General features: G+C 39.6%; 1 protein-coding gene across 1 annotated transcript in view; it reads left to right on the forward strand.

Annotated features, from left to right (window-relative positions):
- The window catches only part of LOC102909963 (rho GTPase-activating protein 20-like), a 34,856-nt gene that overhangs the window by 14,600 nt on the left and 7,136 nt on the right, over positions 1 to 13,120 (forward strand). Inside the window, 7 exon segments of the mRNA XM_076573867.1 lie at positions 1,251 to 1,328; positions 2,949 to 3,012; positions 5,866 to 6,048; positions 7,660 to 7,838; positions 8,262 to 8,423; positions 10,826 to 10,935; positions 11,373 to 11,559. Coding sequence (XP_076429982.1) covers positions 1,251 to 1,328; positions 2,949 to 3,012; positions 5,866 to 6,048; positions 7,660 to 7,838; positions 8,262 to 8,423; positions 10,826 to 10,935; positions 11,373 to 11,559 — 963 coding nt within the window.

A 13,120-nucleotide genomic window follows, 5' to 3' on the forward strand; every position in this document is an offset into this window, starting at 1 on the left:
TTGTTTCCAGGTTCTGGCTACTATGAATAATGCTGCTATGAACATAGTTGAGCATGTGTCCTTGATGGTATGGTTGAACTTGCCTTGGGTATATACCCAAGAGTTGTATCATTGGGTCTTGAAGTAGATTGATTCCCAATTTTCTGAGAAGTCGCCATACTGATTTCCAAAAGGCTGTACAAGTTTGTATTCTCACCAACAGTGGAGGAGTGTTCTCCTTGCTGCACATCCTTTCCAACATAAGCTGTCTTTAGTGTTTTTGATCATAGCCATTCTGACAGGTGTAAGATGGTATCTCAGAGTTGTTTTGATTTGCATTTCTCTAATGATCAAGAATGTTGAGCAATTCCTTAAATGTCGTTTGGCCATTTGAGATTTCTTCTGCTGAGAATTCTCTGTTTAGATCTGTAGCCCATTTTTTAATTGGATTGTTTGGTATTTTGAGGTTTAAGTTCTTAAGTTCTTTATATATTTTTGGAGATCAGCCCTCTATCAGATGTGGGGTTGGTGAAGATCTTTTCCCATTCTGTAGGCTGTCGTTTTGTCTTATTGACAGTGTCCTTTGCTTTACAGAAGCGTCTCAGTTTCAGGATGCCCCATTTATTAATTGTTGCTCTCAGTGTCTGTGCTACTGGTATTATATTTAGCAAGTGGTCTCCTGTGCCAATGCTTTCAAGGCTACTTCCTATTTTCTCTTCTATCAGGTTCAGTGTAGCTGAATTTATAACCTCAACAGATTACTGCACTGAATATTATCTATTTACAAAGTTTTATATGGAGAAAGTGCTCATCCATATTGGTATTTTGAAAAGAAAGAAAAGATGCAGCCAGTTCTTATCCTGACTTTCCTAGACCTGCACACATGCTGTGCAGGAAAATAAAGCTGTAACATGATGGACGCAGAGCTGGGGTGGAAGGAAAGGCATCAACCCTCTTTTTAACCCCCACCCCCAATAAGGAAAAAAAATTCACAACACTGAGTTTCAGCACCCATGGCTCCACAGTCCCCCTTTATCATAAAAACCAGTTACCTGCTGTGTTTGAATACCCAGTAACCAAGTACTTAAATTGAAGATAAATATGTTAGACTTACAGTCTTCCAGCATTATCGTATATAAAGGGAAGAAAACAAGATATTTATTCTACATTAGAGTTGTCATTATACCCCATAGATTGTAAGTGATGATTAGACAATAACTAATTGTGTGCTTTTAAGTTATTTTATAGCATTTTCTCTGCACTTTTTATAGCCTTTATATGTAACAACAACAGACTTGGAAACAGTGAATGATGTTATGAAGAAGTTACTACCTACGATAGGAATGCCTGTAAGTTACTTTCAAGCTACTTTGACTTAAATTTGAGAGGTTTTTTTGAGATCCACATATGTACAAATGTGCACATAAAGATATACAGAAGACACTTGATCATGATAAATTTAAAAATCATATTTTACAATCTCCTTTTAGAACTGAAGCATCTAAGATATAATGATAGATTTTAGAGGGACATTTTTCTTGAATATTTGTTTAAGGTTCATGTGAAATGAAACTCATAGCTCAATGGTTTTGAGCTATTCTTTTAGTCTACATAGACAATTTGCATTTTCTATTGTAAAAAATAATTGAGATTATTTGGTCATACAGACACATCAAATTTAAAGCCTGGCTATCATAGAAGGAATGATGTTCTTCTTTTTTATTTTTGATTATATTGTACTTCATATTTGGTATATAATTCCTTCTCCTCTCCCATTCCTTCTTTCACTTCTCTGTGTGTGGAGGTGTAGATGGATGTGTTTGGGTATGTTCTTTTTTCTCTCTCTCTTAATATTTATGTGTATGTGTCTATTTCTATCTCTGTTCTTCTTTCTCTCTGCATACATATCCTTGTTTAACTTTGTCTTTTTTTGTGTAAAATACATGTGTCTCTGTATTTATGTCTCTCTTTGTGTATATCTTTATATCTTTTTCTGTATGTGTAGATGACCCTCTCTATCACCTCCTGTGAGTTTGTATGATTTCTCTGTGTTGTTCTCTCTGTCTCTGTCTCTCCCTGGGTCTATGTCCCTCTCTCTTTCTCTCACTCTCATGGTATGTTGGGTGGGTGATAGTGGTGTGTTCATCTGCTTGAATGTATATGTCTGCTTGTTTTAATAATTAAGACTTCTACAGGGCAGTGCAGTTGTTTTTAATCTGGAATCAACAATAAAGTCCAATTAATGATACCTCCAGTAAGAGCACATTTTTACTTTACCCACTATAGTAGGGTGCTAAATATTTCAACAGAATACTCTATTTAGATGGTTGTTCCAAATGGATCCATAGCACTGTGTACAATAATTGTGTTGTGGAGCTTGTTTTCAGCATTTGGCCTATTTTCTAGGTTAGACACACGTCCTTCCTCTCCACAGATTGGACATCTCTGAATGAAAGCCAAAAGTTGTTTTCACTCCTAGGCATCCTAAAAACCTCTCTGTTTTTTGTCTATTTTGCCCAGTCTTGCTGACCTTACCACATCTTTCAAAGGATACTTTGCTCAAGAAATCATAGGCACTGAGGGTGTGTGGCTCTCTGGGTAATAGGTTGTGTGGGCATTTCATGTCAAAGTTCAATATTCCACACACATGTGGACAAACAGATGTAACAGATTTTGGAATAAGCTTTTTCTTGGTAAGTGTTGATGGCTGAATGTAATTTTTTATCCCATGGTCATTTACATTCTATTGTGGATCAATAGATCTAGGCTCCATCAGAAAGGCAAGGCAAGACCCAAGCGTTTTTTCCTGAAATCATCGCAGATGACTCAAACCTGTAGTCACAAGACACATCATTAATACTGATCCTAATAATTTTCCTGCTGGAGAGCTGGAAATGGTGAGGAAAGATATTCTTAAAGAATCCACTGTGAAAGATTATCTGTGATGGTTGGTTCTTTTTACCCCCCAGAGTGCTCAAGATTACCAACTGTGGTTCTGTCGTGGCCTCCAAGAAGCCCCAAGCCTACTCCAAGGTAAGTAACAGGGAAAACTAAAGAGGGCTGACCAAGGCAATGTTTTCACCCTGAATTCTCAATGTTTTTGTCATTCAGTCTTAAAGTTAAACCAACATTAAAAGAAAATAACTTAAACATTATTTCATTCATTTAATTCACAATTACCAATTATTTAATAGAACCCAGTCACATGATACTATCTCTTTATGCAACAGTCTATGGGCTGGTGAAAAAAAACCTGGAATTTTCCTGTGCATTTCCACCTGAGAAATATAATTTTCCTAAAAAGACAAACAAAACAAGACTTTGGATTTCTTGATTCTAAATAAAAAAAAAATTTAAATTTTCATTCATGGAAGACTAAAGACAATACTAGGGGCTAGAGACACATCTCAGCGATTAAGAGCACTTATTAACTTGTTCTTGCAAAAGGGCTGGTTTTGATCTACAACACCTACAACCATTCAAAACTCGAGTTTCAGGGGATATGATTTCCTCTTCTGACCTGCTCAGGCACCAGGTGCAACATGGTGCACAGATATATATGTGAGGAAAAAACACTTACACACGTAACTAAAACTGAAATTTAAAAACTTTAAAGAATATTCTATTTACTCCAAACTATGTAGCTTCTGTTTTGGACTGAAAATGTGAAATCTAGCCATTTCTCTGAATCCATGTAAATATAGTCAGTTCACATCTCTCTATGACCTCATTGTATGGCAGATATTCTGTTCAGACTTTGGGAGCCTTCCTGACTGAATCACCTGCTATTCCTTACGTTGCATTTTTCTGGAATTTTTCACAAGATTGTTGAGACATAGATAATAGTAATAGGAGATTTATCTGAAGCATTTGGATAAGAATTAAAAATCCCTCCCACTCGGGAGGCAGAGGCAGGTGGATCTTTGTGAGTTCAAGGCCAGCCTGGTCTAGAGACTGAGATCCAGGAAAGGTGCAAAGCTACACAGAGAAACCCTGTCTCAAAAAACCAAAAAGAAAAAAAAATTAAAAATCTGAGATTACCAAGTCTGCTCCTGAGGCTGACCTTCAAAAGATACTGAAAAGGTGATGTTCTAAGACTTGTAGCGACCTTCAGACAAGTAACAGTGAGGATGTCTTTTGGAGGTGAGACTACATTGCCTTGTTGTTCAAACCTTTCTCATGTATTCTGAGAACAATCTGTGGGGACATTCTTGGTTACTCAAGGTACAGAAATCAGACTAATTTTTTCCTTTTTTTTTTTTTAAATGTACACAGAATGTACACAGATGGTTGTGAGCCACCATGTGGGTGCTGGGAATTGAACTCAGGACCTCTGGGAGAGCACTCAGTGCTCTTAACCTCTGAGCCATCTCTCCAGCCCTAGACTAATTTTTATAAATACTTATTTTCCAGGTTAGTACACTGGGCAATATGGGGGAAATAACCCACCCACATATTTGATATTTTCTTCTTTATGGCACAGGGTATTGATATGGAGCCCAGGCAGGTAAGGGACTCCTGACCCTCACTGTCACAATCAAATGAGTGCTGGGAATACAGACATGTGCTAAAAATGTCTGGTCCTTTTGCTTTTTATAAGGTGGATACAATGACAGTTCTCAGTCAATGATAAGACAAATGTGGGGGCTTATTACAAAATATATTTAATTACTGAAAGGTGTCAACTTGGTAATATTTTAATTCTAAGGTTTGGAAGAGCTTTGCACATCATGGATGCTTCAGAAATCCCAAGAACTGAACAGTCTTGTTGATTTCTCAGCATTCATTTTGAATGTGTATTTCAACCCACAGGCCATACTCAAGTAAGTATACTCATACTAGATTGTTCCATATTGATCCCTTGTAAGCTTCTAGAGTCTACTAATTTAAATGTTACTGTAACTCTTGATCTGATTGTAGCAATGACCCTGTATCTGTGTCAGAAGGAAAGGCAAAGCAAGAGCTTAATTATACTGGTGATCCATCAGAAATGGACAGGGGCAAGATTCCATCCTTCTCAGAAAATCATATCCACACCACAGCACAGACTCTTTAAGGTTCCTTTAGAGAAGAAAAATGTAAAACGTGGGAGAGCAAAGAAAACATCTCTACATTAATTCCAATTTCGTAGATGTATTTCCAGCCCACAGTCACTGTCAGAACACATTCCAAGAATGGAGTCATGAGAGGGAAATTCTGAGTGCTTGTGAGAAAACTCCACAAGACCAAGACAACGGTCTTGTGACTTCCGTTTCATCAAAAACACGGAAATGTTTTGTGATTTTGTGCTCTTCCCAGGTGTAGCAGATAGGAGTGAGTTCACTTTCACGTCAGCTGCTGTTACTCGGCAGCCTCTATGGAAAGTATTTTTGCCACGGGCAGCTTGTCCTTGTGATTGTGCACTTTGCTCAGGAGACTCTTCTTCACCCTCAGAGTACCAATTGTCTAATGCTCTCAATAAAGTTGGCTGCTTCATGAGACTTTAATCCACCTCATGTTAAGGCCCCATATCCCAGGTTCGTGCCCCCTCGAGCCGTAAACAACTGCTGTGTGCAGGAGGCTTCTGTGTTTTCAAGGCAGAAACCAGCAGGCCTTAAAACTGTCACAGGGAGCACAGCAAAAGTCCCCCACACAGTGCGCTGATGGCCTATGTTCTTCAAACAAAGTGACAAGTGGAAAGTTTTCTGTTTTTAGAGTTCTTGGCTTACACATCCTTACCTCATCAGAGCATCCCAGGGAGGCTCCTGATGCTCAGCGTGTACAGTCTACTTGGTCGAGAAGCACAAGGAGAAATCCAATATAACAGTGCATGCTAAAGCACATCGGCAGGTTTGCTCACATTCATTGCCCTCAGTTTCAACTCACATTCCTATTTTCTTCTCATAGAGCATGAGCATCCCTATGACATCATAATGAGAAACATTCAAAGTAACGTCAGTCAACGACGACGGAAATCAAGGAAGTGCACAGCTTTTCCTGCCCTGCCTGGGCTGTATGTGGAACAACCAGATCTACAGGGGCGATTCATCCTAAAGCCCACAGACCCAGCAGGAAGCCAGAAGCAGAGCAGTGAGTCCCTGACCTTCCTTCAAGTGGCCTTTCTCAATTCCAGTTTCTGGTCTGCATACAATATCAATGCATAGTGTCATTTCTTGTTTGGAAAGGGGCACAATAAGGAACAAAATAAAAAACCAAGCAACATGCCCCAGGCCAGACTTGAGAGAATTCTAAGTGCTGCAAGACTCGCTTGTCCATAGGGAGAACATTTTATTCTTCCAGGCAGATTGTCACCATAAGTATGCCAAGATACTGCCTACACATAACCATGTGTGCAGACAACTTTGGTCCCATTATAATATGATTTCTAAGACCTGGGTCCCCATATGTTCACCATTGTGTGGTTTCAAGATCACAGCAAATAATGTCCTAATCACTACACTTAGACAAACCTGTAATGAAAGTTATACAGAAAAGTTACATGTACAGAAGGGGAGATCATCTGTTCTGGACTTGGGTAGAAATGGCCTTAGGATTGGAGCCCAGTCTCTAATCTCATTTCAGTTCACAAAACAACTATGTTTTATGTGTGTCTTTAGATCTGAGTCTGAACTGGAAATGGACCTAATATTTACATACTGGAGACTTTGAATTTATTTAAATATTTTTTCAAATTATACTATACTTTCATTATTTTCCCCTTTCCTCTCCTTTCTCCAAAATCTCCCTTATACCACTGAGACTGCTTTCAAATTTTTGTCTTTTAAAAAATTATTACATATATACATGTATAAGCACATGTGTACATGAACATACACACACACACACACACACACACACACACACATGCTCACTCACTCACTCACTCACACATCTTACTCAATCTGAATGATATTACTTGTGTTTTAAGGCCTGACTATTTGGTATTGGAAAGCCAACCAGTATATTGTATGCTGAGAAAGACTGTATATTTTGTGCTTTGTTCTGTGACTCCTTTGTTTACTGTTAATTTGTTTGTAGTAACTTTTTAAGATTTCACTATGGTCCAATATTCTAAAAGCAATCTCAGGAGAGGAAAAGAGACTTTGATCTCAGCTTTGAACTAACACATGGGGGCATGGGCCCAGAGTCTGCCTGACAAACGTAGTCATGCACACTTCCTCATGAGGGCATCTGCTGCTGAGGAAAGAAATCTGACAGTGGTTCTTCAAAAAGCTCAGCAAGACAGCTAAGAATGGGACACTATGACGCTGGAGGACAAGAACACAGCTTGATCTGAATACCAATGAGGGAGGCTGTGAGAAAGGAAATGACCGCTGAGGCCTCTGATGGTGTATAACTCAGGAAGCTTGTTCAACTGGCTATCAAGTACCTCATGATGTAATGGGGGCTAGAAAGCATTGTGTTGTGAGAATTCCCACCAAAGAACACTCAGATCAAGTCTCTGAGACTAACAACAGTGTAGAGTCTAGAGAAGAACACACACACACACACACACACACACACACACACACACACACACACACGACAGGATGAGTAACCAACTTAAGAATGTGGGGAATTTTATATCAGAAATGATAACCTCTTTGTATGCGTTACACCAGGTACATTATAAACTGGAAATCTGCGACAAAGGTTACATAAATGAAACTACTCCATGTAATGATCTCATCTCCTCTTTAGATACAGAGGAGCCAACAGTTAAGAGAAGACGGCCTTTCATATCCTGGTTGTTCCACAAGGGCTCTGTGCCCCATGAGGACCAAGTGTGCACAGCCCCGCCAGTTGTGAAGACAGGAAAACTCTTCGGAAAAGATCTGACTGCCATTTGTGAGGATGGCAATCTACCCACAGCAATTCTGGTAGGTTTCATATGGTTCTTCTCTGGCTGCCTTGAGGACAAAATCCTGCTTCTCCTAAATACCTCCCCGCTTCGATTCTATCATCAAGTGGAGAAACAAGTGTGCATCAAATCATTGGCTTAAGAATAGGAAGGTAAGAGAGGGCTATTCACCACAAACTGTGTATTGGAAAAGTTGGATTAAATCACTTTACTGTAGTGGGAAATCTGATTAAAAATAAACATTGCCTGAGGTCTCAGGGTTAACATTAGGGTGGGGTGGGTACAACAGGAGATAGAAGCAACAAAACCAGGTCAAGGTCCTCTTCGTCTACGCCAGCTCTGGCATTGCACCTGCGCACACCATTAGCCTGGTTCTCAAGAAGAAGGAACACCTGCTCTGTGCTGCCAGTGGAGTGACAGGTGTTTCTCTTTCTTTTCTCAGGACATACTATCCTTTATTGGTGTAAGAGGGCCAATCACTGAAGGCATCTTCAGCACACCTGGCAAAATAAGAGCATTCCTATCCCTAAAAGAAAGGCTGGATTCCGGGACAGAAGTGAACTTGAACAACGAAAGTGTCCCTGTTGTGGCATCTATCTTAAAGGTAGGGCGCGTCCTCGCATCCTCTACACTCAGGATTCCTCCCAATCGGTGCGAGTAGTTTCCTGCATCATGTGTACTCTTGAAGGACAGTAGACAGGACTGATAGAAATCTGATAAGCCAAAGGTTCCTCTGATGCTCACAACAGAAGGGTTCAAGCATAAACCTGTCACAGTGAAGGGTAATGTGACTAAGTATCTTTTATTTTATTCCTCTGTTCTCATGCAAAACAGGTTTCAAAATAATAATAGGGTATGGAGGGTCATTTTATACAGGCATATGAGTGTCACCTGTGTACATGCCTAGTCAGATGTGTTTTGTTACCAGTTTTCATCATTCTCTGTCACTCCTTAAGTTTTTTCTGAGAGGCGAGTTTTTCTTCCTTAGTAGAGCTTGCATCTCCTCCATATACACTTTGGCTACACATAGCCAGTAAGATCCCATGATTTTCCTGTCTCCCTCTCATGCAATGTTGAGATCCAAATGCAGGTCCTCATGGCTTTGAAGCTGGCATTCTTAATCACTGAGCCATCTCTTCAGCCCCATAAAATGATACTTTTATGTTACTATTAAAATTCAACTTAAATTACATCATTTCATTCCTTCCTTTTCCTTGCTCTCATGTTTCCCATCAACTTCCCACTTCCTCTCAAATACAGGGTCCATTTTCTTTAATTTTTGTTATTACATACATATGTATATATAAATCCATAAAAATGTTAAAACTACCTGATGAGTCCACTTATGGTTAGCAGTATATGCACTATTTCTTAGCCACCAATTGGTATTGGGTTACCAATTAGGGGGTTCATCTTTGAGGAAGACTTATTTTTCCACTCTCAGTAGTATTAATGTGTTTGTAGTTCTATATCTAGAAGTCTGGCTTCATGAGATTTCCCCATCCCAAGTTAGTGCTATTTTAGGATGATATTTTTGTTCAGGAATATTGTTTAAGCAACCATATTGTTGCTCAGTCTTGTGATATTTATTTGACAATCACTATACAAAGGCATACATTCCATTTCCTCTGCCACTTAGAGGATGTTATATTGTTGTTTTTGCTCTTTTGGGGGGGGCACTAAGTTCTCAAACCATACACGAGGCTTAGTCTTAATTACAGATGCTCAGCCTTAGCTTGGCTTATTTCTTGCCAGCTTTTCTTACCTTTAAATTATCCCATCTACCTTTTTCCCTCTGGGCCTTTTCTTTTCTTCTGTATATCTTACTTTCATTCTTACTGCCTGGCTCGCTATGTAGCTGGGTGGCTAGGCCCTGGAGGCCTCATCCTTCTCTGGCTCCTTGATATTCCCCTTTGTGGTGATATTTTATTTGTGCTGAAATGTGATTTTATTTGTATGTTAATAAATAAAGTTGCCTGGAGATCAGAGGTAAAAGCAAGCCGTTAAGCAGAAGTCTGGTGGTGGTAGCCCATGCCCTTAATCCCCACAGACAGAGTCACTGTGTGGTCAAGGACACAGCCAAGCATGGTGAGAAGAGCCTTTAATCCCAGTACCAACCATAAAGACCTGGAGGTCTATATAGACAGGCAGTGATGAGGACATCATGTGGTTGGGTTTAGAGCCAATGAGAAGGCAGAATAGAAAGGCAATAAAAAGACAGGTCACACTGGAAGAAGGGCTCTCTCTCAGGGGAAGCAACATTGGCAAGGTGGTAAGATAAAGTAGTTGTGACTCTCTGATATCTTTGGCTATTTATCTCTGTATTTGGCTCTGCATTTCTTATTTACTAAGACTGTTTAGAATTTCATCTACACCCCTTTCCAGATTTCTCCTTCTATGTATTCTTACTGCATGCCAGCCTCACCTATTTTTCTCTCCTGTCTCCCTCCTGGCCATTCAGCTCTTTATTAGGCCATCAGGTGTTTTAGACAGGCACAAACACAGTTTCACAGAGTTAAACAAATGCAACATAAACAAAAGTAACACACCTTAAAATAATATTCTACAACAATGTTACTTAAGCATTTTCTCTTGGAGAACTCAGCACATGAAAGAAAGTCCAGGCTCACCCAGCCTTTGCTTATGAGCACATGCATCCATGCAGTTAGATCACTTGTTTCAGAACCATTAGAGTGAGAAGCAAAAAGTCCTTGATCATGAAGAAATTACCGTAATGCATATGTTTGTCATTTGAACATAAGAGTTGAGATGAGGTATTGATCTCTTAAATGTGTGCCAGTGTGCTCTACCAAAAATCTGCTCTTAGGTTTCTAGTTTTGATGGACAAAACATAGTGGGTCTACATGTCAGACTAGGCTCCAACTAGGGTATAGGTTGGGAGCTAAGAATGAAGTTGGAACTAAGTGAATTTTACAGTTGAAAGTATTCTGAGCAATTTCTGTGATGTATATTTTCCACAAAAATATTTTTTTCTATGTATGTAAGGAGTTTCTAAAAAATATACCAGGAAGTGTGCTGACATCTAGACTATATGAGGAATGGCTTGGTGTCCTCGACCAAGTGTATGAAGAGAAGAAAGTAGCTGCAGTGAAGAGGTAATGATTCACTAATTTCCTGAGCAACACCAACAAAAAGAGGAATAATGTTTGCTTAGACACATTAGATCCTATACCACAGAATCATTTACTAAACATATTGACTGACAACGAAAGGTTTCAATTGTTCACAACACAGAAGACATTGTGAAAGAAGAAGTATGACTTGGGGAGTCACAGTGGCCCATGCTTTTAGTCTCAGCATTTATGTAACGTGTGTGTGTGTGTGTGTGTGTGTGTGTGTGTGTATCAATTAAATTTGTTCTTTTTTTCTGACTTTGGGGAGATATTTCAAGCATAATTTATAGGACACATTCCTCCTTCAATTTAATTCTCAGGGGACCATGAATAAGATACAATTACTCGTTCCCTTTCTTCATATTTACAATTTCATGAGTAAAATTTATTGTTTTAAAATAACTTGTCTCTGTGTTCAGTCTTTTAGAGCAACTACCCCAAGCAAATATCATTCTTTTGAAACCACTTTTCGGGATATTATATAAAATTGAGAGAAACTCTAGATTCAACCGCATGACATCTTCTAATTTAGCCATTTGCATAGCCCTGTGTATTCTATGCCTGCCTAGCTCTGGCAACTCAAGATTGGCAGATATCACCAAAAAGGTAATGAGACATATGTTTTATGCCTAGAGTAAACAAGTCTTCACAATGAGACAGGAACACAGGATTATTCCGAGACTCTGGGGTTTATTTTATTTTATTTTATTTTGTTTTTGTTTTTGAAATGAGTGCACCCTTGATTTTCATTCATCTGGAGAGGAAGAATCATTTGTGGATTTTGAGTAAGTAAAATTTAAATGGCTATTTGAGCTCAGTAACTCAGTCCTTTGTCAATTGCGATTTAGAATGTTGACTAACCCACTGAGAGCTAACATTGTGAAATGATAAGAAAACGCAGGTGTGGGTTAGAAAATCAAGACTGAACCCTTGATGTCATCACTGAGGAATGTGTGAATTTCTACTTGTTTTCAAGGTGGTTTCCCAACTAAACAAAAACGATATGGATTGTTTTATCAGATATGTTGTTCTGAGGAAAGGTTAGTGTGATTAAATATATCCTTGGCCTCTTGTTGCTGATTATGGTTGGATTAGAGACACTTTACTATGGCAAACACATTTCAAATACTATAATAAAATATCACAATTTATGACTCTCAGTATTTGGGTTTCTGATTAACTATTGATTGCTCTTGGGCCCCTAAGAAGTACATCACAGGAAGACCTGACTCAGGACAGCTTTCCTCATATTGTGTAGAATCAACAAACAGAAGAGAAAGCTAGGGTTCCAAACAACCTGTCATTGCAGATCCACAATTACCCACTTCACTGCAAATAGGCCTTACTCCAAATATTTCCCAATATAATTGTAGGGAAAAGGGGGCTGCCTAAAGAAACCCACCCTGACCCTGGAGCCCAGAACTAGGGAAAGATGGATCAGATCAGGGCAGAAAGAAATACAGTTAGACTCAGATCAGAGTCATCTCTGCTCCTGGATAACTGACCTGTGAAACCAACCAATCACAGAGCAGGAAAGTAGCACCCTGACCCTGGAGCTCAGGACCAGGGAAAAAAGCACAGCCTGGGTTTGGGACCTGAGCCAGATAAATGAACACTTTATTCCCAAACCCAGAACCAAGGAAACATGCCTTGACTCTGAAATCAGTACCAAATAAACATTCCTGGTCCCTAGAATCAGAGTCAGTGAAAGAAATGTACCCTGGCCTTGGAATTAGTGTCAGAAAGCTAAGAAAGGCCAGTGAAGGAAACACAGTTAGGCTCAGACCACAGCCATCTCTGCCCCTGGCTAACTGACCTTTGGAACCAAACAATCACAGACAGGAAAGTAGCACCCTGGCCCTGGGCTCCTAAGCAGCTCAAGGTGTCTGGGACTCCTCCAGGCCAGAGCTGTACTAAGCACTTCAAGGTATCTGGCATACCTTGGCCTCGAGGGCTGAGCTGTCTCTTTGCAGCTCCAGCCTTCAGCTGTCCTAGCAGCCCCAAGCAAACCCCCAGAATTGCACCTGAGTTACTTATATTTTGGTGCTGAAACCCAGGACCAAGGCTACAGAGTTACAAAGTTACTTATAATAATGAACCTGTTTGTTGAGCTGTTAACATTGCTTCTGCACTGAGCAATCAGAGACACATGAACGCTCTTGCTCAG

Source organism: Peromyscus maniculatus, chromosome 6 (assembly GCF_049852395.1).
Source record: "Peromyscus maniculatus bairdii isolate BWxNUB_F1_BW_parent chromosome 6, HU_Pman_BW_mat_3.1, whole genome shotgun sequence".
Taxonomy (NCBI): Eukaryota; Metazoa; Chordata; class Mammalia; order Rodentia; family Cricetidae; genus Peromyscus; species Peromyscus maniculatus.